Source organism: Garra rufa, chromosome 12 (genome assembly GCF_049309525.1).
Source record: "Garra rufa chromosome 12, GarRuf1.0, whole genome shotgun sequence".
NCBI lineage: Eukaryota > Metazoa > Chordata > Actinopteri > Cypriniformes > Cyprinidae > Garra > Garra rufa.
Window position 1 is genome coordinate 10,607,711 of NC_133372.1, and position 27,264 is coordinate 10,634,974.

The 27,264-nt window shown below is 35.6% G+C and overlaps 1 protein-coding gene across 1 annotated transcript in view; it reads left to right on the plus strand.

Annotated features, from left to right (window-relative positions):
- The first annotated feature begins 4,869 nt into the window (after positions 1 to 4,869).
- Positions 4,870 to 27,264, plus strand: part of atp7b (ATPase copper transporting beta) — a 30,175-nt gene continuing 7,780 nt past the window's right edge. Inside the window, exons 1-13 of the mRNA XM_073851189.1 lie at positions 4,870 to 5,236; positions 12,366 to 13,170; positions 13,800 to 14,000; positions 14,465 to 14,628; positions 16,347 to 16,508; positions 16,639 to 16,719; positions 16,816 to 17,022; positions 17,237 to 17,470; positions 20,386 to 20,477; positions 22,701 to 22,828; positions 23,268 to 23,422; positions 26,426 to 26,560; positions 26,655 to 26,849. Of these exons, the coding sequence (XP_073707290.1) occupies positions 5,057 to 5,236; positions 12,366 to 13,170; positions 13,800 to 14,000; positions 14,465 to 14,628; positions 16,347 to 16,508; positions 16,639 to 16,719; positions 16,816 to 17,022; positions 17,237 to 17,470; positions 20,386 to 20,477; positions 22,701 to 22,828; positions 23,268 to 23,422; positions 26,426 to 26,560; positions 26,655 to 26,849 (2,739 nt within the window). The 5' untranslated portion in view covers positions 4,870 to 5,056. The remainder of the gene's footprint in view (positions 5,237 to 12,365; positions 13,171 to 13,799; positions 14,001 to 14,464; positions 14,629 to 16,346; positions 16,509 to 16,638; positions 16,720 to 16,815; positions 17,023 to 17,236; positions 17,471 to 20,385; positions 20,478 to 22,700; positions 22,829 to 23,267; positions 23,423 to 26,425; positions 26,561 to 26,654; positions 26,850 to 27,264) is intronic.

Sequence of the window (27,264 nt, forward strand, 5' to 3'; positions counted from 1 at the left end):
AAAGACACTGTGGTTATTTTGTTTACGTATTTACACACTCGTGCCGAGTGTTGTATAAACACAATATCACACTCCTAGACTATGGTGAATTACAACCGTGCCAATATGTCTCAACTCTACTCATGTGATATTGCTAATATAAATCTATACAGAAGTAAAATGCATTTAATAATATTGCGCTTAAACCAATATGTCTATGAATGGTAGTCTTACTGTGTAAAAAGATAATCACTATGCTAAGAGACAGTAACAACATTTGAATTTGAAATCAAAATAATGGTAGTAAACAGCCGCGGACCATAGTGCACTTCAAACGCATCTTATTTACACTGAGCCTGTGCTGTTTCTGCAACACATAGGCTACGAACCGCAAACTGACTGTACTGCATACATTTCCTTGCTTAATTTCGTTCACTTTTTGCTGATATACTGCAGGGATTTGAGAATCAGTGAAAACATCAGCGATTTCGGAGTTGACAACGAGGGTCGATTCTAAAGTCAACTCCCAATGGTCTGTTCAGATGGATGGGATTTGGTAAATGAACTCACAAACAAATCACTCTAAATCACAACATGGCGTATAAATGAAAAACAAATACAGACAAAGTAAATTAGTGCATTAGCTGCTTATATTCAGGGCTGATGGGGAGGCCAGGTATGAAAGTAACACTTTTTGTTTGAGCATCAGTAACTTAGTGGTTGTTTGTGCTAGATCTTTCAAACTTTGATATATGGTAGCCACATTTATCTACTACAATTAAAACTCACTTGGACATGTACTGCATAATCAGAGTATGTGAGTTAATGTCAAATACAAAAAGTTCTGTTGTTACAACCTAGTTGTAACACAGTCTAGGGATAGATGTAACAGTGTGAAGTAATTTGCTGAAATAAGACCCACACTTTATGCAAATTTATGCAAAAACTTGATTGAAGAACAAAGAATAATCAGTTTTTTTGAATAAAGGGAACCATTTAAAGTGACAAAAACATTGTATTCATTTTAGGACTTTAAATTTAGCACAAAAACAATTGCTTTGTTTGTGTTTGCGTGGGGGTTTGTGTGTACTGTATTCTGTCACTAGCTGTGCTGCCATCCTCCTATGTTTTTGTGAATTTTGGAATGTCAAGATGCGTATAAATGCTAAACGTGTGCACAAAAAAATAAATTGTATGTGCTCATATAAGGAGGATAGTGTTTTTATCCAATAAGAAGATGAGCATAAACTATGATGGAAACACATTTGACATAAATCCCTTAATGTGCAACAAAAACCTCACATTACTTTGCCTAAATAAAGGATGTGATTGGATAACTGGACTTATTGGAATCATCATAAGGAGTTGTTTGTAACATTTTTAATTAACTGTTACAACTATCCCCACCCCAAACAGGCATAACATATCAGACTGTTTTAGCATGAAAAAGCTACTTTAGGTTATGTAAGTAAAATAATTGTATCTACAACACAATGATTGATAAAAATAATCTTAATGAAAAAAAAAATATGAAAATCAGTTTTTTGGTCATAAAATCTACAATGTTGCTCACATTCATATGCCACTTTTCCTGTAACAGTAAAAATGTGATTGGAGTGTATGATATTGAGGACATCACCACAGCTCCTTTCTGACTTGTCACACTCCCTGGTCTCCCCTATATCAACAAATCATTAAATTTAGTCTGGCCAGACTTTTTCAATGACTGCATAGTTATATTCCATTAAGTTAGATAAAAAAAAACAGTAGGCTATGTTCGCACCGGTTGCATTTGCATTTTTTAAGAGGTTTCTGTGGATGCTGATGTCATTGGTAATTAAAGACAATTGAAAGTTCATGACTGTCATGTGACTGATGTGAAAAGTCAGATTATCTGATCGAAACAAAGCAACAACGTGAACGTGTGCTTCTCTGAAGGCGATATGAAGATCCTCTTGGTGTACAGTATGGGGAAGGTAAGAGATGGCAGAAAAGTCAGTGCAAAATACTGCATTTCTTAGATTTAAAAAGAACAACCTTATCTTAAGACTGATAGACTATGTAGGTTTCACAAATGTGTTTTTGTGTCAGTTATTACATTCTTGTTTAACTATAACAGTCACTGAAAACATTTACAAAATGTACAGTGGTAGTACGTTTTGTAACACTATGGTATCAGATTATAATACCATGGTAATTTGATATAATAGCCCCCAACTCTGTAGATTACCATGTTCATATAGCCTACCATGTGGTATATCTACTTTACATAGTTCGCTAAAGAGCAATGAATTATGTACAGACCTTTATTTACCTCAATGCTATAAATCATGTGCAACTCTTGAGCTTTGCACGCATGCGCCCTAGTGGAAGACTAAAATACTACATCTGTATCATGCCTCAATTGTTTTTGACTTGTTCACCGCTGGTTGGCGTTTATTTTACTCAGTATTTCAGTAAGGTGTTGCACTCGTTGCTACTGATTCGCTGTTTAACAACAGCATTAGGCTACAACCTGATCTTGTTTTTTCCTTAAATCACGAAATAGCAACAAAAACCACCAAAACACTTACCAAACACCAGTTTGTCTCTACAGTAGGCTATGCACTATTTCTAAAGGATAATTTTGAGGTGATTTTATCTAACTTTTAACAGTCATGATGCAGATTTGTGTCCGTAAAATATTAGTACATTTGACTCAAAATAATGTTTATGAATCTCAGTTTTTTTTAAAACTGTCAATTATAATATATTAATTCAGTGAATAGTGAAAGGATAAAAGCCCTCTTTGCTGGTAAAAAGGCCAAGGCCCAAAACACTGTTAAGTTGGCAACTGAAAAAGCTCATGTTCATGTATTAAAAAAAATCGTAGGAAATAGATTTGTTGGGAATGACAACATATAACACACTATCTGATCTAATCACAATGCAGATTCGTTTGACTTGTATACTTAATTTAGTATGCACTTCAATGTTACTCCTATATGATATTATAAAAAACTATTTTTATATTGATACAGATTATCACTATTACCTCTTTACCATCAACATATCAGTATGCTATCTGGGTTGTGCCACAGGGGAATTGTTTGTTAGGAAATGAGATTATTTTTATAATAAGGTAAATCTGATCCCACCCTTTACAGAAGTCTTACATTTTTAGAGTTTAATCAGTCCATTGAGTTTCAAATTATGGCAAGCCGTTCAGGAAAAAATTCATGTGTATTGTGTGAATATGGATTGGTTCACTGGTTGAATGTATGGTTTAATCACAAATGCATTTGTTCATAATACATTGGTATAACCAGACATGTGTTGGTTTAGATACATCGGTCTGATCACATGCACATGGGTTTGCTCCTGTATACGTTGGTTCGTTCAAGTAAACATTGGGCTTCTCAATAATGCAATGGTTTCCTCAACTATGTATTGGTTGAGATAAATTGGTTTCCTCAAGTATACATTGGTTTGTAAGTATATTGTTTTCTTCAGGTATATTATGATTTAGATACATTGGTTAGCTCAAGTATACATTGGTTTGTTCAGCTTTAGATTAGTCTAAACCAGTGTTTCTCAACTCCAGTCCTCGGGACCCACTGCTCTGCACATTTTGTATGTTTCTGAGTCTGACACACTCAGTTCAGTTCATGAATCTTTCTACTAATGAGCTGATGATCAAAATCAGGTGCCTTAAATGAGGAAGACATACAAAATGTGCAGAGCAGTGGGTCCCGAGGACTGGAGTTGAGAAACACTGGTAAACCGATGTATCTAAACCAATATATACTTGAATAAACCCATATATACTAACCAATACATAGTTGAGAAAACCAATGTATCTAGACCAATATATACTTGAACAAACCAATATATACTAACTAATACATAGTTGAGGAAACCAGTATATCTAAACCAATATATACTTGAATAAACCAATATATAAATACACAAACCAATATATTCCTGAAGAAACCAATATATACAGACCAATATATACTTGAATAAAGCAATATATATATATATATATATATATGTATGTATATATATATATATATATATATATATATATATATATATATATATATATATATATATATATATACAAACCATTATGTTCCTGAAGAACCCAATATATACAGACCAATGTATCCTTAAATAAACCAATATATAATAACCAATACACAGTTGAGGAAACCGATATATCTAAGCCAATATGTAATTGAAAAAAACAATATAAGCTTAAGTAAACCAATGTATCTAAACCAATCTACAGATAAAAAAAAAACAATGTATACTTGAGCTAACCAATGTATCTAAACCATAATATACCTGAAGAAAACAATATACTTACAAACCAATGTATAATTGAGGAAACCGATTTATCTCAACCAATACATAGTTGACGATACCAATGCATTATTGAGAAGCCCAATGATTACTTGAACGAACCAACGTATACAGGAGTAAATCCATTTGCATGTGATCAGACCGATGTATCTAAACCAATACATGTCTGGTTATACCAATGTATTATGAACAAATGCGTTTGTGATTAAACCATACATTCAACCAGTGAACCAATCCATATTCACACAATACACATGAATTTTTTTCCTGAATGGCTTGCCATATCAAGTGGTTGTCCTCGTTTGGCTCATTGGGAGGTCCCTTCAGTGTATGTCGTTTTTTTCTAGTGTAGAAGCCTGACTAAGAAGAATTAACACTGGAAACACAGAAGAGTCATAACAGTGTTCTTTGCACGGAACTGATTTATAACCTTTATTTATTTACATTTTGCGCTCGGTAACATCATTCAGTTTAATCATTGACAGAAAATGTGACGCGAAAAAGTTTGCCAGGCGGTGACGAGTGCAAAATCCACAGCGGCAGATGAGCGATGACACGCGGAGCGCAAAAACCTGCGGAGATTTAAATGCGCTGGGACCGTCACGCCACGGGACAATCGTTTCACTCAACAGCACCGATATGCCACAGACTAGCGAATTTCGGTTTTCGACAGTTGGTTAAGGAAGAGTAATCTAAACTCTAGACTTAGGTCTGCTGGGACACCGGCACAATGAGTAAACTCAGTCCTTTCAGTAATCTTGCCAAGTTTATCTCAAAGTCGCCTGATAATGGGTCAGTCAATGGGGAGCAACTTTGCATGGAAGACTGCAAACCTGTGTGCCGCTGTGGGCCGGACCCGTGCGTTTGTCCTTACTCACCAAATAGTAAAGATGGATCCAAAGAATATAAGGTTAGTTTCATTCATAACAGTTTGAACAGGACACAGAGCAAGTTTCATTAAGAAAAAATTGTGTTCACAATAAGATATTTTAATACTTAATATTTAATGATTTTTAAAATTCTCGTGTTGGTGTTGCTTTTCTACAAATAATAAATAGTCCCTCCTATTATCCTGCCTATATGTATTTTACTGTATACATACACTTGCCAGGAAATTTGGACACTTATGCAACACAAAAGTGTCTGAACTTCATTAGATTAAAAAAAATGTAAGACTAATTGCTGGGTCTTTTCTCAAATGTAACTTCTTGTGCTTTTTTGCCATTACTAGTTGGTCTCATTGTGTTTTTTTCTCATTGTATGAAGTCAGTTGTCCTGAAGTAGGTATTTCAACATAAGCAGATCAACTGTGCTGCCTTTTTGTTTTCATTTTGAATTTTATATATATAGTAGGTATGCAATATGTCTGTATATTGGCAGCAGTGGTGGAAAGAGTACTGCAAATTTATACTCAATTACAAGTACTGTTATATTGCTGAAATTATACTCAATTACAAGTAAAAGTGGTGTGAAAAAGTACTTAAGTAAAAGTACAAATTACTCTTCATAAAAACTACTCAGAGTACTAATTACTTTTTAGCTGGTGGTATTTATTGAATTATCCATAATTGCTAAATCAGACAAGATCCAGACTATAAAACACATTTTACAAAACACATTTAAAGATACTATAAACACTTTTGAAACTTTGTAAACGGCATTAACTGAACTGTCAAGTGTGGTTTATGTGCGAATCACAGAACAACACCCCTAAACATACATACAATAAAATAATTAAAACAACGTCACAAAAATTAAGTTGTAAGTCTTTTTACCATTGTGTGTTTTATAATAAAAACACTTTTGTAACTTTGTAAACAGTATTAACTTATCCCAGTGCCGTGGGATAACAAACAGCTCGGCAACACGGACCTTGCATACTAACATATCATATCACAGTTTACCTTATGAACCTTTTGTTCAGTTTCAGCAGAAACTGAACGAGACGATTTAATTAGAAAAACAAATAATAATAAATAATACATAATCCATGTGTCAATCAATAACTTCTTGACTGTAAAATGACGGTCATCTCACGTAAATCTGCAGTAGCTGGAACTTGTTTTTCGGTTCAAATAACGTACCAGGCTTTTCATTGGTTCGTTAAGTTGAGATATTTTTATTGGTTACCGAAATGCCGGTCAGTGGTTGAAATATTAATTCAAATTACAGTACTCCATAATGAATTGTGATTTTAAAAATAACGAAGTAAATTACTTAGCTTAATTTGTACTCAAGTACAAGTAAAATTACAGACTTAAAATTATACTCATGAAAGTACAAATACCCCAAAAAGTTACTTAATTACAGTAACGTGAGTAGTTGTAATTCGTTACCTCCACCACTGATCGGCAGGGCTGTGATTTTGCCGTAGACACAAGGCAGAGTGCTGTAGGTAATCTCAGCGTGCCAATATACAGCCATATGATATTGCGTTTATACAATAGTTTGACGGCAAGAAAAAACAACGAAGAGTCTTTAAAAACCCTCTTTTGCGCAGAACTACTTCTTTCTGCCACAGATTAAAATCTCAAATTGACAGTTTAACAGTTAAGCCAAAACCCCCGTTACTAAAACAAAAATGTCACTTCAGAACTAGTAATGGAGGAACGTTGAGCTTAAAATATTGCTGAATTAAAAGCTCACTTTATTACGTAGAGTATTATGAGAGAGAGATGGACTGAATGAGTGTGAATACCTGCATCTGATACAGTATTCATTCTTCAGGTCAGTCTCATATTCACAATAAAACATTAGTTTGAATGTGCACTAAGGAAAGCAATATCTTTGTCATACTATCCTTTCTTTTGTTAAGAGTGATTTCCGATGATAGCGCTGCTTAGTGCATTTGTTGGCTGCATCTTACAATGTGTTGTTGAAGTAAATAGAACTTCCTTGTTTACAACCCTGTTTTAGTCTCTCTCAGTATAAAAGTCTTTACTGCTGATTTATTCATGAAAACAGTCTCTTGTCACCATCTAATGACAGAATAATGTAACTAAAATCACCATCACAAATATACACCGTTTACCAATACTAAATACTAAAATTATTTATATACATTTATTGAAAACTAATATTTAATGAACAACAACAACCATCATAAATGTTGCTATAGGCAATTCAGTCAAAAGTACATAGGCAGGGCTCTGAATATACAGAATTAAATTTATATAAAATATAACGTGATGAGATTGCCCTCAGCCAAAACTATTTACTCTGGAACAAATAATAGATTAATTAGACCAAAGACTGCTTGTTAGATTTACCCAAAATGAATTAAATCTCATGTTTAACTATTATAGAGACATCAGAGCCAGCAGCAAATTCCAGAAGATCTGGCTGAGGTAAGGGTGCTCTCGGCAAGTCCATAAGTTCTGAATGGCCGCTGACGCCCTGGAGCTCACATCTGTGAATACATAGAAGCAAATTTTCAAATAGACTTTACCCTTATTAACAAACCACATGTTTGAAGTCTAAACAAGTAGATCCTCACTTAAAAACTCGTTCAACTACAATTTGTTAGGTTATATATATTTCCATCTTTATCCACTTGAATGAGCATTAACTTCTTGACTTTTAAATCAAGGTTAAATGTCAATGACATTCATTTATGTAAGGGATAATGTACAGGCAGCCGGTACTTATCACAGAAATAAGCCCCGACAGTGTGATCAGGACCCGACGCGAAGCGGAGGGTCTTGTATCACACTGAAGGGGCTTATTTCGCGATAACTACAGGCTGCCTGTACATTATTCCGCTTATTACACGGCTACTTGCCACATAAGGAAGAAAACTGGACATGAATATGAATTTGAAACCTTTTATTGGCATATTTGTTTTAGATTAACATTTTTATCCTTCCGCGGACCGATATAGTACCACGTGACTAACATTCAAACTATGTACTTTAGTAAGACCATTTAAATAGATTAATGTCGAAATTTTCCATTGTTAATTGTGGTTTTCCAGTGTTTGTCACAAGATGGCGCCAAACGGTAATCTTTGTTGGCACGGAGGGATTTTAAACATACAAGTAGTACCGGCTATGCGTTATTACTTTGGAGCGGTGATTATTTGAAAAGAACGAACCTGCAAATGTCTCAACTGACCAATCAGAATCAAGCATTCCAAAGAGGCGTGTAATAAATACAAATAATGATTGCCACTGTAAAACTTTGTTCAGTCTTGTGATATTCTGGTCACAGAGAAACTTTAGCACGTATAAGATAGTAAGTGGTCTTAACGGTAATGTAAAGTTAAGTACAAATAAAAATGCCTTTCTGGATCAACACTCAATAGTGCAAAAGTCATTAGTAGTAAGCAGGAGTAAATTCCAAGTCTTGTGATTGTTCAGTCAGACAACCTTTACTAATCTGCTCTTTGATGCTGTGTAATGGGAAAATTTTGTGCTAATACTTCTGTGTGTGATTAGCAAGTGCTTTGTAGTGCCTCAGCAATTTTATTGAGTTCAGTTGAGTGCATATATGTGTTTCCACAAGACTAAATGTTTAAAATGCCTTGAAGGTAGTCAAAAATGTTTGAACAGTAAGATTTTTAATGTTTTTTAAAGAAGTCTCTTCTGTTCACCAAGCCTGCATTTATTTGATCCAAAATGTCAAAATCTTTTAGGATTTTTTATGAATAGAAATGTCCAAAGATCTGCATTTATGTGAAATAAAAAGCTTTTTGTAACATGATACACTAAACCAGGGGTTCCCAACCTTTTTTACTCCGGGGCCCCCCTCCTTCTCCGGACAATTTTGCAAGGCCCCCCTATGCCTGACATGTCATCTTATACTGTACTTCCACAGTAAAGAAAAAAATAATTTATTTTTAAAACTTTTTTATTAACCAAAACATTTGTTTTGCCTTAATTATTCTTCTACTGCATGTTATAAAAAAAACCTCAAAATTCAAATAAAATTTAAATTAAAACTTCAAATATACCTTATAATCTTTAAAGAAAACCTCTGCTCAATTCTAACTTTTAAAATTATTTTACTTCAGACATTCTTTACTTAAGAGAGAACTTAAGAGTACTTTTTCTTAAATAAGTGAACCTGCTCTACAACAGGGAGATACCGAAAGACCACTAAACCTATCCCTTTGAACTTGACTGACTGAATAGCTACTGTTTGTATCCATTAAAAAATAATACACGAATTCAAACTACAGCAAATACATTCTAAATCTGTTGAAACACATCAATGTGAAGGTTCGACCCAGACGGGATCAGTGAACTCTGTCAGTGCGCGCCTGATGCTCATAAACACCGAGCCTTACTCCTCTTCTATGGGTGAGCATCTATTATAAAACACTCACATTAATTTGGACAACTAGGCAAATGTTTGTAATTTCACGCAAAAATACGATAGGGATCAGAGCCCCGAGAGCGCGCATAGTTTGTGAATCAATAGCAGACTTACGGTGCGTTCACACTGGCACATAGCGAGCGGGGCGAAGCGAGCGTTTTCAATTAATTCATATGGAAGTTGAGCGTAAACGGTCGCGTGGTGCATTTTGGGATTGGAAGCGTTGCGGAGAAAGCGTTGAGAGCGGCTGAGAGCGTCAAAAGGTTGGGCATTCCTCAACTTTATGCAAATTTCGAGCGCAAAACGCCGGCGACAACCAATCGCTGTGAAGAGTAGGCAAGGCAAGATTATGACGCGTGTTTCTGAAACTGGTGGATTACTGAGCTGAAATCACATATTATTGAAAAAGTCAAGCAAAAGTAAATGTACTTTGCATGTTTTCATTATATGCTACAGTTTAGTTTTCGAACCGCCGTTAAAAGAAGACAATGGAACGTAAATAGGGTGTGAACATTGTTTTTCAGAGGCGTGCTCTGCCCTAAATTTGACACACCCCAAAGCAGTGGCGTTGTAGCGTTGCCAGCGGCAGTGAGCGCATATTTAACGCTGTAGTGTGAACGCACCGTTAGGCCGCGATCACACCGAACGCGTTTTAGCAGTTGGAGGCGCCTCTTTTGAATGGTTTTCTGTTGGCAGTGAGCATTCTGCGCGCCGCTTATGCGCACCGGGCGCCTCGCGTTTTCGCCGCCTGCTGCGGCTCGCGTTTTTGCAGGAGCGCTCTGAGCGCCTGAAGTTGAAAAAAAATCAACTCTGAGCGGAAAAACGCCCAACGTCATTCGCGTTCTTTTCCATTGTCCAATCGAATGAATGGAGAGGCGGGCCTTCTGTTGTGGTGATGAAAGTTTACCGTTGCTTAAAAAGTCCGGAGACTGCAAGAAATAGAGAAACCTTTGGTGTCTATCGTGAGTAACCCGGAGCTGTATTATTTAGGGTTTCTGCTAATATGACAGTTTACTTAACAGCAAAAAAACTAACGGTGCGTTCACACTGGCACGTAGCGAGCGGGGCGAAGCGAGCGTTTTCAATTCATTCACATGGAAGTTGCACGTAAACAGTTGCGTGGTGCATTTTGGGATCGGAAGCGGCGCGGAGAAAGCGTTGAGAGCAGCTGACAGCGTCAAAAGGTTGGGCATTCCTCAACTTTATGCAAATTTTGAGCGCAAAACGCCGGCGACAACCAATCGGTGTGAGAAGTTGGCAAGGAAAGACTATGACGCGTGTTTCCGAAACTGGTGGATTACTGAGCTGAAATCACATATTATTGAAAAAGTCACGCAAAAGTAAATGTACTTTGCATGTTGTTAGTATACGCTACAGTTTAGTTTGCGGACCGCCGTTAAAAGAAGACAATGGAACGTAAATAGGGTGTGAACATTGTTTTTCAGAGGTGTGCTCAGCCCTAAATTAGACACTCCCCAAAGCAGTGGCGTTGTAGCGTTGCTAGCGGCACTGAGCGTGGATTTGACGCTGTAGCGTGAACGCACCGTAAGATTTTAGAGCGCTCGCGCTATAATCCTTTGATTTGACTGACAGGACAGCTGTCTTGGTCGTTGCTTAGCAACATAAAAAAAACGCAGCACACTGCTCTTTTATTAAAAGTCACCAAACAAGGCAGTGCTGTGCGCCTTGCGTTTTTAGAACTAAAAGACGCGTTCGGTGTGATCGGGGCCTTATGCGTGTCTCATGCACGATTCTGATTTACACGAGACATTAGGCACGCGCAAGTTCGTTATTATGACTCTAATCGTTTTTACCTTTTACCTTTACGACAGTTTGCTTCATGCGTGCAGACGAGAGATGTAACATTAGTTTGCGTACAGCATTTGGAAGTTTTGAGCCGCCATTCAGTCTGTATTAAACAGTGCGAGGCTTGCTGCGCCGAGTCTGAAGCAATCAATCACAGAACACGAGAGAGGCTGTGCTTTTATTATTCTCATTTAGCGCATTAATAATGAAATTAAACAATTATAGGATAATATTTACATCAATTTTAAGATATCTCGCGGCCCCCCTGGAGGATCACTGAGGCCCCCTAGTGGGTCGCGACCCCCCGGTTGGGAACCGCTGCACTAAACCATTCAAAAGCTTGCAGTCAGTATTTTTTTTTTAAATAGAAATGAATACTTTTATTTAGCAAGGATGCTTTAAATTGATCAAAAGTGATGATAAAGACATGTATAATGATACAAAAGATTTCTATTTCAGATAAATGCTGTTCTTCTGAACTTTCTATTCATCAGAGAAACCTGAATAAAATCTACTCAGCTGTTTTTACACAATAATAATAATAATAATAATAATAATAATAATACAAAATATTTTTGAGCAGCATATGAGAATATTAAAATGATTTTGAAGGATCATATGACTGGAGCAATGATGCTAAAATTTAGCTTTAAAATAAATTACATTTTAAAATATATTCAAATAGAACACAATTATTTTAAATAGTTATTTTAAATAGTAAAAATTTTTCAGAATGTTGCTGTTTTTGCTTCACTTTGGATCAAATAAATGGAAGCTTGGTGAGCAAAAGCGACTTCTTTAAAAACATAAAAAATCTTTTGACTGGTAGTATATGCCATTAATTCAAAGTTAAGCTACATTATATTTCACAAATGCTATGTTCATCAGTTTATTCTCAGTTTTTTCTGTTTGTTTAGGAAAACGGAACTTCGGCTGCTTTTGATAATCTTGGCTATGAACCAGAAGGCAACAATGCACAGAAGCGCAATTTGGGCAACCAATTAGCCATTAAGGAGAGCGAGGTGAAGATCCGCGTGCTGGGAATGACCTGTCAGTCATGTGTCCGATCTATTGAAGGGCGGATTGGAAGTCTTGAAGGTGTTGTTAGTATCCAGGTGTCTTTGAGTGATAAAGAAGCATCTGTGAAGTTTAACCCTGCAAAGATAACACCTGAAATTTTGAGAAAACATATCGAAGATATGGGGTTTGATGCTTCACTTCTGGCCATGCCAAGTCAACCGCAGCCTTCGGTGACTGATTGGTCCGAGGTGACATTAGGCATAGAAGGGATGCATTGCGGGTCATGTGTAAAGACCATAACAGAGACTTTGTCAGGAGTGGTAGGTGTCAACTCGGTCTTCGTTTCACTTGAAAAAGGAAGTGTGGACCTTAGATTTGACCCATCACTGCTAACCCTGGAGACAGTTAAAGGCCTCTTAGAGGAGATTCCACCAGGGAATTTTAGGGTTTCCATTCCTGGTTGGAACTCCAGATCAAATTCTGCCCGAATTCAGACTGCCACCATTAGAATTGAAGGAATGACATGCAACTCTTGTGTTCAAGCCATAGAGGGAATGGTGTCCCAAAGAGCCGGAGTACGTACCATTAAAGTTTACTTACAGGAAAAGAAGGGAATTGTAACATTTGACTCTAGCGTGACCTGTGCAGAAGAACTGAGGGCGGCAATTGAGGACATGGGATTCGAAGCGTGGCTGGATCAAGGTTGTGAATACATATCAGAATACACATACTTACAAGGACCATATGATACTGAAACTTTATATATGTACCTGATAAGTCAACACAAGCTTACTGTTTACTAAATAGCACCTATTTTTGTTTGTACTAAATGTGTAGTTTAGAGGCTTTAGGGCTTAAATCTTTAACTGACTGTAAAACCAAGTGGATATCGCCAAATTGGCCAAATCTTTATCTTGTCTAGACAGTGGCTTCTCCTCTGCCAGCAAAATCTATCCAGAACAATGGTATCATTGGATACCACACAGGTTGCCATTCTAGAATAACATGAAGTGTTCTTGAATGACTCAAAACCCAGACATGGCAACCTTTAAAAGGAACAGTGGGAGAGTTAATCGGATTAAAGGGGCTTTAGGCAGACTGCTCTCTCACTCTCTCTCTCTCTTAGAAATGTTTATAACTTTTTAAGCTGTGATCCTAAGTAAACTTAAATCCAAAAATGCATAGTTTGTTGGGATCTAAAAATCATTTTAGCAAGCTATAACAATAAACCTGTATTAAAAATTTAATTTTGTGCATTTATTTAGTAGAAGCATTGAATGTCTTTAACGCTTTTTTCCCTCTCTTTCACACATAATTTCTCTTTTTCAAAGATTCTGGAATTCATGAGGCTTCATCAAGTAATCAAAAGCCAAGTGCTCCAAAACAAAGCCATAGATCCAAATCCTCAGCAAGTGAAATCACCAAAGACAACCAAGAAGGAAGTGAGACCCGGAAGTGTTTTGTTCATGTGACAGGGATGACCTGTGCATCCTGTGTGGCCAACATTGAGAGAAATCTGTTAAAACATGAAGGTAAAAATGCCATTCAGGATGTACTTTTTTAAAACTCTATTTATGTGATCAAGCAAATAAATTAAATGTCATATATGTGACCCTGGACCGCAAAACCAGTCTTAAGTAGCACTGTATATTTGTAGCAATACCCAAAAATACATTGTATAAGTGAAATCATATTAAGTAAAAATCGTGTTCCATAAAGATATTTTGTAAATTTCCTATCGTAATATGCATGGCTAAGAACTTAATTTGGACAACTTTAAAGGCATTTCTCAATATTTAGATTTTTTCGCACCCTCAGATTCCAGATTTTCCAATTTATTTTCCATACATCAATGGAAAGCTTATTTATTTAGCTTTCAGATGATGTATAAATCTCAATTAAAGGAAATTGACCCTTATGACTGGTTTTGTGGTCCAGGGTCACATATGTATGTAGAACAGTGGTTTGATTTTTATTTGTGTTGATGGATGTCTAGGTATTAAATCGGTATTAGTCGCTCTGATGGCTGGTAAGGCAGAGGTAAAGTATGATCCAGGGCTTCTGGACCCACCACAGATCGTCCAGCTCATCACTCGCTTAGGGTTTGGTGCCACAGTGATGGAAGACAATACAGCCCAGGACGGTGTCTTGGATCTTTCTGTGAGTGTCTGGGTGCAATTATGGGTGAACCAAACAATATGTTCTCCTTGTCCTATTCTCTTTTTTGGTATTTGTGACTTGATATTTTTTGTAATGAGTAATTTATTTAATGTTTTCACAAAAACATCTTTACCACCACATTTTTATTAATTTATAAGTGCACTACCAATCAAAAGATTTTTTATGTTTTTAGTGTAGTAGTTCTGCTCACCAGCCTGCATTTATTTGATCCAAAATACAGAAAAAACAGTAATATTGTGAAATATTTTTACTGTTTAAAATAACTGCTTCTATTTGAATGTCTTTTAAAATGTAATTTATTCTTGTTAATTCAAAGCTTCATTTTTTTCAGCAATAATAATGATTTGCTTTAATCTGAAAAGTTATCTGTTATATATATATATTATATATATATATATAATCTTTTTTTTTTTTTTTTTTAGATAAATTTTCAGATAAATGCCCATCTTTGGATCTTTCTATTCATAAAAAAAGCCTGAAAGTGCACTCACTTAAAAAATGTTTTAAATATTGATAATAATAATAAATAATAATAATAATAATAATAAATGTTTCTTGAACAGCAAATCATTTTTTATTTAGCACGGATGCTTTAAATTGATCAAAAGTGATGAAAAAAACTAATAATGTTACATAATATTTCTATTTCAGATAAATGCTGTTTTTCGGAACTTTCTATTCATCAGAAGCCTAAGAAGAAACCTAAACAATTCTGCTCAGCTGTTTTCAACATAATTCTAAATGTTTTTTGAGCAGCAAATCAGAATATTAGAATGATTTCTGAAGGATCATGTGACTGGAGTAATGATGCTAAAAATTCAGCTTTGAAATCACAGAAATAAATTACATTTACAAATAATATTTGAAATATATTCAAATATTAAACAATTATTTAAAATAGTCAACATATTTCAAAATTATACAATTTTTTCCTGTACTTTGGATAAAAAAATGCAGGTTTGGTGAGCAGAAGAAACTGCTTGAAAAAAACATTAAAAATCTTACTGTTCAAAAACATTTGACTGGTAGTGTGTATATTACATATATATATATTTTAAATATTAAATATTTTTTAATTGCAATTTCCTATAAAATTTATTTTTTTACACAGGTTGTTTGAAACACTTGTATTTATTTGTAAATGATTTACACCGTGGTAATGATACTTTGTGGCTATTATGAAGTTGTAATAATGATATAAATTTAGACAATAAATTATAATATCATCATAACATGCTAACAATAGTCATAATAATATAATTAAACAATAATGCAAAAATTAAAACTAAAGTGTAAGAGTATGGAAGTTTATGGGCTTTTTCTCCCTTTTGTATTTGCCAAATCACATGACTGATTCTCTTTTCCAGTACCTGCGTTCAACAATTAGCTATTTTTAAACAGTAAAAAAAAAAAAAAAAAAAAAAAAATTCACTGCTTGGATTGAAAAGTGCCTGTATTTAGCGGACACATGATCTCTACATAAGGCAATACATTTACATTAGAGAAAAGAAAAGCTAAAGAAAAAACTTTACTTTGTCCTCTTTTTTATATGAACCAGCGGGAAAAGAGATGAAATAGAAATCCTTATGAAGGTCTAATGTAGAATTCAACAAAAGAATAGTTTGATATAAGCAATTTACAGCCCTGTGAGCCTGTTTCATTCTTGGATTTCAGTCTTGACACTGATATTTCATCAGGTCACCGGTATGACATGTGCTTCCTGTGTCCATAACATCGAAACCAAACTTATGAGGACAAACGGAATACTGCACGCTTCTGTTGCTTTGGCAACAAACAAAGCTCATGTGAAGTTTGACCCGGATTTGATAGGCATTAGAAATATCATCCAAATTATTGAGGTAAAGTTATATTTATATTATTAAGAAGGATGAGGATCAATTAGGTTTTAATATTAATGTTATTTAATCATTGTATTGTTGTCATGCTTAATCTCTCATTTCATTTGTCTGTTCTCTCTATATTCTCTAGGGTTTGGGTTTTGGTGCGTCTTTAATTAAAAATGAGGGATTGAACAACACACTAGACCACAAAAAGGAAATTCGACAGAAAGTATCTTTTTTTATTATTCATCCTCACTTACTTCTGTGTGTGTGTGCGTGAGTGTGTCTGTCAAAGTGTAAGTGTATGTATTGCAATAAGTTATAGTGTAAACTGGTCTGTATTGGCAGATGGAGGCGTTCGTTTCTGATCAGCCTGTTTTTTGGGATCCCAGTGTTGGCTCTGATGATCTACATGATGGTGAATGACAGTCAATACAAGGAACATGGTGGTTCCATGTATTTGGAAAAGAACATCCTACCTGGTCTCTCCATCATTAACTTGATCTTCTTCATACTCTGCACATTTGTTCAGGTATTTCCACTACAGGTTATAGAAGAACGTTGGGTCTCATCTAATAATAATTGATTATTTTTATGTGGGCATAGAATGTTCTCATGCAAAATTTCAACATTTAGAATTTAGTGTAGTGCCACTTTGAGATCATACATAATAGTTTGAATGACCATCTGATTAATCAATAATATCGTATTTCTCTCTTTTTTGATTTTCTTTTATTCCCATTCAGTTTCTAGGTGGCCAGTACTTCTACAAACAAGCATACCGTTCGCTAAGACACGGTGTAGCCAACATGGACGTGCTCATTGTATTGGCGACCACCATTGCGTACTTGTATTCATTTATAGTACTGATCGTAGCCATTTTTGAAAGAGCCAAACAGAGTCCCCCAACCTTTTTTGACACTCCTCCAATGCTTTTGATGTTCATCGCTCTGGGACGCTGGCTGGAGCATGTTGCAAAGGTAAAGGAACATCAAAAAACTCTCATAAATACAGTACTTGTGGCTCAGAGCTCAGTCAAATGATCAGTATTGTAATTTCTCTTTATTATTAGCTTATAAGACAATGACAAAGTGCCGTTTCTGACAATACTTAATGGATTATAATAACGTCAAATAAAAGCAGCATGGTGTATCAGCCTAATACGTTAATGGTATAGTAAATATGCATTTTGACATATTAACCGGTGCTTAGGTTAATAAAGTGATCTCATATGTAAATATTAGCCTAATGTAATCTATTGTTGATTGGTCATCCTAATGTATTTTGCATTAGTCATATTACAGTGCCGTGCGAAAGTATTCATACCCCTTCATGTTTTTCACATTTTGTTATGTTGCTGCCTTACGTTAAACTGATTTAAATTATTCCACATCACTCTACACTCCATACACCATAATAGCAAAGCAAAAAATAGTTTTTAACATCTTTGCGAATTTATTAAAAATAAAAAACTTAAATGATTCCATTGCATAAGTATTCATACCCTTATCTCAGACAGTTGAAATGTAGGTCAGGATCATTCATGTTGCTTGTAGATGTGGCAAAGACAATTGAATGGATATGATTTGGAAAGGTACACGTCTTAATAAAAGATCCAACAGCTGAAAATGCACATCAGAGCAAAAAACCAAGCTCTGAGGTAAAAAAACAAAAAAAACAAAAAGGGCCTGTAGAGCTCAGAGACAGGACTGCATTAAGACACACATCTGGGGAAGAGTTCAGAAAAAATTCTGCTGCATTGAAGGTTCACAGAAGCATGTAGTCTCCCTTAATGGTAGAACTTTGAAACAACCAGGACTTCTCCTAGAGCTGGCGCCCTGGCCAAACTGAGCAAATGGAGAAAGGCTTTGGTTAGAGTGGTGACCAAGATCCTGATGGTCACTGTAGTTGAGTTCTATGATTAAATGTGGAGATAGGAGAAACCTTCAGAAGGACAAACATTACTGCAACACTGTGTGGCAAGACTCAATCCTCTCCTCAGTGAAGACACATGAAAACACACTTGGAATTTGCAAAAAAGCAGATGAAGGACCCTCAGACTGTGAGAAACAAGATTTTCTGGTCTGATGAGCCTCAATTCCAAGCATCATATGTGAAGGTGACCAGGCACTGCTCGTCACCTGGAGCGTACAATCCCAAAAGTAAAGTGTGCTGGTTGCAGCCTCATGCTGTGCGGTTGTTTTTGAGCAACAGGGACTGAGAGACTCAGAGTAAAAGAAAAGCTCAACACAGCAAAATAGAGAGATAGCCTTAATGGAAACCCAGTCAAGAGCATTCAGAACCTCAGACTGGGCAGAAGGTTTATGTTACAACAGGAGAATGACCGTAAACACACAGCAAAAGTGGCTCATAGACAACTTTGTGAATGTCCTTGAGTAGTCCAGCCAGAGCCTGGGCTTGAACTCAATCACACATTTCTGGAGAAGCATGAAAATGTCTGGCAGACTCTATCCAATCTGACAGAGCTTGAAAGGTGAAGACTTGAGGCTGTAAAGGCGCTTTAGCTAAGTACTGAGTTCACTGGTATGAATACTTATGCAATGTACTTATTTCAGTTGTTTTAGTTTTAATTGTCACAGTCTGGCTGGGTTGAGGAGTGGAGATGGAGGAGGAGATCCGGAGTAGATGAGATAAACAGTTTATTAAACAAAAATACTTGAAAATGATACAAACAAAAACCAGGAGCAAGAAATGAGCACATGAAACATTAGTAACATTAACAACGAACAAGGGGTAGTGAGCAGACACAGACTTAAATACACTGAAGACTGGGCGTGGTTACAAACGAGATAATAGGATGACGAGGGGGAAATACAAATATGGGCATGACTAGACCAAATGAGACAGAACTAAAGGGGGAGACAAGGACTAAACCATAGGAACTGGAAACATAGGGGGAAAAACACTAGGAGAACAGAACAAGACAGGACAAAATACTGACATTAATAAATTTACGAAGTTGTGACAATTTTATTTTTGCTTTATCATAATGGTGTAGTGTAGAGTGTAGATTGATGTGGAAAAAAAGTAATTTAAAGCAGTTTAAGCAACAAAAAGTTGAAAAAATTCTTGAGGGACTGTAAATAAAGTTTTTGACTTGAAAAAAAAGGCTGTTAATTTAATTGTTACCATAAGAATGAAATGTATCCATATTTTGATATTTATTTTGATATTTCACATACAGTCTAATTTATTAGCAAGTTGGTAAGGCCATATGTCACAGCACTAGTCTGCACATTGAGGTTTTTGATTGCTTTTAAATGCATTTCTTGTATTAATGTACTCATTATACTGGAAAAATGCTTATTAAATATAGCAGAACCGGTGGTTTATGACCATATGTTTACTACGGTATGTCTACTGCTGTAATCTCTCTCTCATGCATTCACAGACATGCTTCATGTGACAAAGCTGTCATTATGTTATAAAAATGCCAAAGTAATAAAATGCTCTTTGCAGTTTGAGGAGTTTTCTCAAGTGGTTCTGAACTGTCTTTGGTTTAATTAGTAACAAGAACAGCCACAAAATATCCAGCAATGTGTGTTTTGATAATACATAAGTTTTTTTTTTATAGTTTCACTACAGATTTGTAGTTTAAAAGTTAGAATAAGGTACATATTAGTAGCTAAAGTGTAGTACCTTTTGAAAGGATGGCAACTTATGTACTATTTTTTCTTTATGCCATTTTGGTGGGTGTTTATTTAAAAATAGATTACACCATTACTGTACAACAAGCTGCCAACAAACAGTGAATTCAAATAATGACACAGTGGTCTTAGTGAACAAAAAACAGGTGGTCTTAAGGCTGGAATGTGTCTGTGGGCTTGCCATTTGAGCATTAGAAAAACATTTTTTCTTTTTTTTGTCCTTGCAGAGTAAAACATCTGAAGCTCTTGCAAAACTGATGTCACTTCAGGCCACGGATGCCACTATAGTGTCCCTGGGAAGAGACAACACCATCATCAGGTTCACTTAACTCTATAAAGAAGTCATTATATGAGCTTTTAATTAGAAACTAGCTGCTGTTGGAGTATTTTTCAGGGGTGCTCAATAAGCTCATTAGTGAACTAGTCATTAGATACTTTTTGACATGATGTTCCATTTTCTAATTTCATGATATTTTGATATCAGCCTTATTTTTTATATGTATCAAATGTAGTGTTATCAAAATGAATACCTTAACTCCCGTGATAAGTTCTCGGCCCAAAACCCCATGCTCCAAGGACATGCCTGCAAACCCGAATGCACAAAATGATTGACAGGCAGAGAGCATTTCTGACAAAAATAAGCAGTGCTTCTCTGACTCCTTTTTTTCTGTTTACAGAGGGCTGTCACAGAGACAGCTATGATTTCCCAGGGCACATTTCAATGACATCTGCCAGATATTAGAGACATTGTATGTGCAATATTAAAAATAAATAAATACAAAATAAAATTCCTTACAGCACCTTTAATTATAATTATTAAAACATGTGTGAATCATTGTATTTTAAAGCAGAAAATGTATTTATAATGCATTTAATAATATAATAATTATAATTAAATAATGTAAACATTTAAGTTTAGTTATAAAAATAAAATTATTACAAGTAAAAGTGATTATTTACAGTATTATTACACTAAGTTCAGAATTGGTAAGATTTTTTAATTCTTTTGAATAAAGTCTTTTTTCACCAAGGCTATAATTATTTGATAAAAATAGTAAAAACAGTAAAACTGTAATTTTAACAAATTACAATAACTCACTAATATGCTGATTTGGTGCTCAAGAAACTAATTTGAATTAATTAATTATTATTATTAATTATTATCATGTTCATGTACTTGCTGAATTAAAATAACCTTTAAAAAACATTCTTACTGAATCCAAACATATGAACATTAGTGCATATTTTATTAATATTTTATTATATTGTAATAAGTTTCAGAATTTACAGAATTTCAAACATTTTACTGCACTAATATAAATATATACCCTACCAGTCAAAAGTATTTGACCAGTAAGATTTTTAATGTTTTGTAAATAAGTGTCTTCTGCTCACCAAGCCTGCATTTATTTGATCCAAAGTACAGCAAAAACAGTAAAAAAATTTAAATATTACTATTACAATATTACTATTTAAAATAACAGTTTTCTATTTGAAAAATTTTTAAAATGTAATTTATACCTTTGATTTTAAAGCTAAATTTTGGGCATCATTACTTCATCACATGATCCTTCAGAAATCATTCTAATATTCTGATTTGCTGCTCAGAAAACATGTATTATTTTATTATGTTGAAAAAAATATTGAGTAGAAAATTCAGAAGAACAGCGTTTATCTGGAATAGAAATCTTTTGTAGCATTATAAATGTTTTATCATCACTTTTGATAAATTTAAAGCATCCTTGCTAAATAAAAGTATTGATTTCTATTAATTCCTTCAAAAAAAAAAAAAACATACTGACTCTCGCTTTTGGCTGATCTTTGAATCTTTCTATTCATCAAAGAATCCTAAAAAAAAAAATAACTTGCTTGTTTTAAATATTGATAATAATAATAATAATAATAATAATAATAATAATAATAATTATAATAATAATAATAAAAATGTTTCTTGAACAGCAAATCCTCATATTAGAATGATTTCTGAAGGATCATGTGACAATGAAGACTGGAGTAATGATGCTGAAAATTTACCTTTGATAACAGGAATAAATTACATTTTAAAATATATTCAAATAGAAAACTGTTATTTTAAATAGTAAAAATATTTAAAAACTGTACTGCTTTTGCTGTACTTTGGATCAAATAAATGCAGGCTTGGTGTGCAGAAGAGACTTCTTTAAAATCTAGTTTAATTAAATCTAAATATATAATAATAAATAAAACTCCAAATAAATGACTTCCTCAAATAATTATTAAGAGCGAAAAAGCAACAAAAATACAGAATAACCTGATTTAGTGCAACAGCACTGCTGTGAGTGCAAGTAAAATGTTAGTTCAGTTGAATAGCTAGCATGCTGTGGGATGTCGACCTTTGGAATAGAAGTTGGCTCTCAAAGGAAGCAGGATTGAGCACCCTTGGCATAAATGAATTTCATTAGATCTAGTAGAACCTCAGAATACTGAATGGTGTTGATTGATGTGTGTGCCGTGTTGCTCGAGACTTGTAAGACTAACCTGTCAATTTGCTGTCATGTGTCAGAGAAGAACAGGTTTCTGTGGACCTGGTGCAGAGAGGCGACGTGGTAAAGGTGGCACCAGGGGGAAAGTTCCCTGTTGACGGGAAGGTCATTGAAGGCACGTCAATGGCAGATGAGTCCCTTATCACTGGTAAGACTTTGACTCAGTCAGTGGGAGTTTGTGTGGTTTAGGATGTTCAATCTGTCTACATTTGTAAACAGTGTCATAGTAAATACTTTGTGGGTTTTCCCAGTGACTTTAAAAAGGAGAATGTGCAACCAAAAAATCATGTTCATTCACATTTACAGGTGCAGTGCGCATATAAGCTGGGATAAGAGAAAGGACTCAAAATTACACAAATCTCATTTGTCGAAAAATTCATTTTTCATATAGACTGAATGTTGTGCCTGCTCCATTTCAAAGTATGATTTTTGGTTTCTGGCTTCACCTCCTCTTTAGCTTTTTCTGCTTTTTCCTAGTGATCTATCATGTTCATTAGTTACACTGGCATTATATTGGCCCAAAGGTCCAAAGCTGCCTGATGGATACGAATCTGAAATCCTAACTGAAAGTCAATTCGTCATTCTAGGGGAGCCGATGCCGGTCATTAAGAAACCAGGCAGTTGTGTGATTGCAGGCTCTATTAACGCTCATGGAGCTCTGCTAGTGGAAGCCACACATGTAGGGGCAGAGACCACGCTCAGCCAGATAGTCAAACTAGTGGAAGAGGCCCAGACATCAAAGGTAAGTCATGTGCACAAACATAAAATGCACACACATGTGCACAAACAAACCTTTTAGAGCAGGGGTTGTGAGAGAACGGCAGGGGGTTTGTGAGTTGATGAAAAGCTAATTAAATTAAATTAGTTCACCAAATTCTGTCATTAATTACTCACCTTCATGTCCTTTGTTCATCTTCTGAACACAAATTAAGATATTTTTTAATGAAATCAGAGAGCTTCTGACTCTGCATAGACAGCAACGCAACTGACAAATTTAAGGCCCAGAAAGATAAGGAAATCAAAAAAGTAGTCCATGCACTGCAAAAAAATGCTTTTCTTACTTTGAATTTTTGTCTTGTTTCCATTCAAAATATCTAAAAATTCTCAAATCAAGAAAGACTTTCTAGAAAAAGTAAAAATTATTGTCTTGTTTTTTGTTTGAAACAAAGTTCTAAATGTTCTAAGCAAAAGCCCACTTAATTTTGACTTTGTTTTTTCTGAAAACAAGACAATAATTTTTACTTGTCTAGAAAATCCTTCTTGATTTAAAAAATTTGGCTGGAAACAAGACAAAAAATCTGAGTAAGAATTTTTTTGCAGTGTGTGAAATCAGTGGTTCAGCCGTAATTGTATAAGGCTGCGAGAATAGTGAATACTTTTCGAAAAGTGAATACTTTTTGTGCACAAAGAAAACCAAAATAATGACTTTGCTTCATAAAAGTACAGATGAACCTCTAATGTCATCTGGACTATTTTAATGATGTCCTTTCTACCTTTCTGGGCCTTGAACGTGTCAGTTGCGTTGCTGTCTATGCAGCATCAGAAAGCTCTCGAATTTCATCAAAAATATCTTAATTTGTCAACATGGGGGTGATTCATGACAGAATTTTCATTTTTGGTTGAACTATCCCTTTAAGTGAAACGCTACATACAGTATGTCACAAAAGTGAGTACACCCCTCACATTTCAGCAACCATTTTAGCATATCTTCTCAAGTGACAATACTATGGAAATGAAACTTGGATATATTTTAGAGTAGTCAATGTGCAGCTTGTATAGCAGTATAGATTTATTGTCCCCTGAAAATCAGCATACAGCTATTATTGTCAAAATAGCTGGCAACAAAAGTGAGTACACCCTAAGTGAACTTGTCCAAAGTGTCAATATATTGTGTTAGCACCATTGTTATCTGGCACTGCCTTAATCATCCTGGGTATGGAATTGACCAGAGCTGCACAGTAGGGCTGCACGATTAATCACGCAATGTTGTGAGGCGCGTTTTGTCAATGAAGCCGGTACTTTGATTAGTAGTAAATCTCCATCACGTGCATTCAGCACATGCGTTCAGCATTCGGCAATTGATACACAGAGGCGTAAATCACTGACAAGCTACGCCAAATCGCGCTCAAAATCGAATGCGATTTTGAGCACGATTTGGCGTAGCTTGTCAGTGATTTACGTCTCTGTGTATTACTTGCCGCTCCAGCTGAACGCACGTGATGGAGATTTACTACTAATCAAAGTACCGGTTTCATTGACTAAACGCGCCTCACAACATCGTGCGATTAATCGTGCAGCTCTACTGCACAGGTTGACATCACAGAGCTGCTGGACGTTACACACATGGTGCTTCTCCACCTTATGCTTGAGGATGCCCCACAGGTGCTTAATAGGATTCAGGTCTGGAACTTGGCCACCTCATCACCTTCACCTGAGTACCAGCAGCACTCATGCAGCCCCAGACCATGATGCTACCACCACCATGCTTGACTGTAGGCAAGGCACAATTTTCTTGGTACTCCTCACCAGGGCATCACCACACATGCTAGACACCATCTAAGCCAAACAAGTTTATCTTACAGTTTTATCAGACCACAGGACATGGTTCCAGTAATTCATGCTTTTGGACAGGTTGTCTTCAGCAAACTGTTTGTGGGCTTTCTTGTGAGCCAGCTTAAGATGAATCTTCCTTCTGGGACGACGCCTACGCAAACCGACTTGTTGCAGTGTGCAGCATATGGTCTGAGCACTGACAAGCTGACTTTCTACTTCTGCAGCCTTTACAGCACTCTGTTTTTTGAATCCAGGTTCTGCACCCGACGCACAGAACGTATAGTAAATCTATACTGCTATAGAAGCTGCACATTGCCTACTCTAAAATATATAAAAGTTTCATTTCTATAGTATTGTCCCTTGAGAAGATATACTAAAATGGTTGCTGAAATGTGAGGGGTGTACTTACTTTTGTGATATACTGTATATGTAATAGATCATTAAAGGTTGTATCAGCGATTTCTAGCCTAAAACTTAAAGTGTCAAATTCAGCTGACCTTTATTCACGATCCGCTCGCTGCCTGCCCCATAAATTGTCTGTGAAAAAAACGCGTCTCTCTGGTCAGCCTAGGGTCCGAGATATGCCAAAAAAACAATCGGCACTACCAACCTTTCCACAGATAAACAAACAGTGTTCCAACCAATCAGCGTCAGGGGTTTGGTGTTGTGGACTTTCCTACTGGTGCAGGGATGTGAGGGAGGCGGAGCGAAAGTCCACAACACCAAACCCCTGACGCTGATTGGTTGGAACACTGTGAGCGGATCGTGATGAAAGGTCAGCTGAATTTGACACTTTATGTTTCAGGCTAGAAATCGCTGATACAACCTTTAAGTAACTTTAAACAGTCAGTTCTGGCCAAAATAGTCTATACAAACATTACAAACACATAGTTATTAAATGATGGACTGCAGCCGTTTGGATTACTTGTGATGTTTTTATCAGCTACAGTATTTGAAATCTCATTTTCTCAGCTAATTAAAATTTTTGGCTAAACTGTTTCTTTAAAATAAAGTATTTCTTCATTTTATTTATGAGAAACATTTAATCAATAACATCCTTTCACATGTGAACTCTGACAGCACTCATTTTGCACATATTCATGTTTTTCCTTTAGTTTTTGATTAAAAAAACATGTTAGATATCATTATGCAAATTTACAATTGTGATGTTACTGTCCTCTTTTCTTGGTAGGCACCGATTCAACAGTTAGCTGACAAACTGAGTGGCTATTTCGTTCCATTCATAGTGGTCGTCTCCGTGCTGACAGTGGTCGCATGGCTCATCGTTGGCTTTCTGGACTTTAACGTTTTGGCAAAGTATTTTCCTGTGAGTAACAGCTATTCATGAACTTATATTACAAATAGATCTGCATGTGAGTAAAAAACAATTTAACATCTTTAACCTAATATGATCTCCACAGGATTATGACCAAAACATCCCCCGAGCAGAGGTGATCGTTCGCTTTGCCTTCCAGGCCGCCATCACGGTTCTGTCCATTGCGTGCCCCTGCTCTCTGGGCCTGGCGACCCCCACTGCTGTTATGGTGGGCACAGGAGTGGGCGCTCAGAATGGCATTCTCATAAAGGGAGGAGAACCTTTGGAGATGGCCCACAAGGCAATGCTCAATCATAAGTCCTTCTTTTGAGTCTGTATTTATTAGGCTGAAATCCCAGCTGCAATGGTATCTGTAGGAACTTTGCTGGATATTTATGTATATACACTACTGTTCAAAAGTTTGGGGTCAGTAAGCTTTTTTTTTTAAGAAATTGATACTTTTATTTAATAAGGATGCATTCAATTGATAACAGTAGACATTTCTAACTAACCAACTAACTAAAAACACTTTTTAACCTTCTATTCATCCGTAATGATTTCTGAAGGATCATGTGACACAGAAGACTGAAGTAATGGCTGCTGAAAATTAAGCTTTGCCATCACAGAAATAAATTACATTTTTAAAATGGAAAACATTTCGTTGGAATTGTAATAATATTTCAATGTCATATTTCAAATATTACTATTTTTACTGT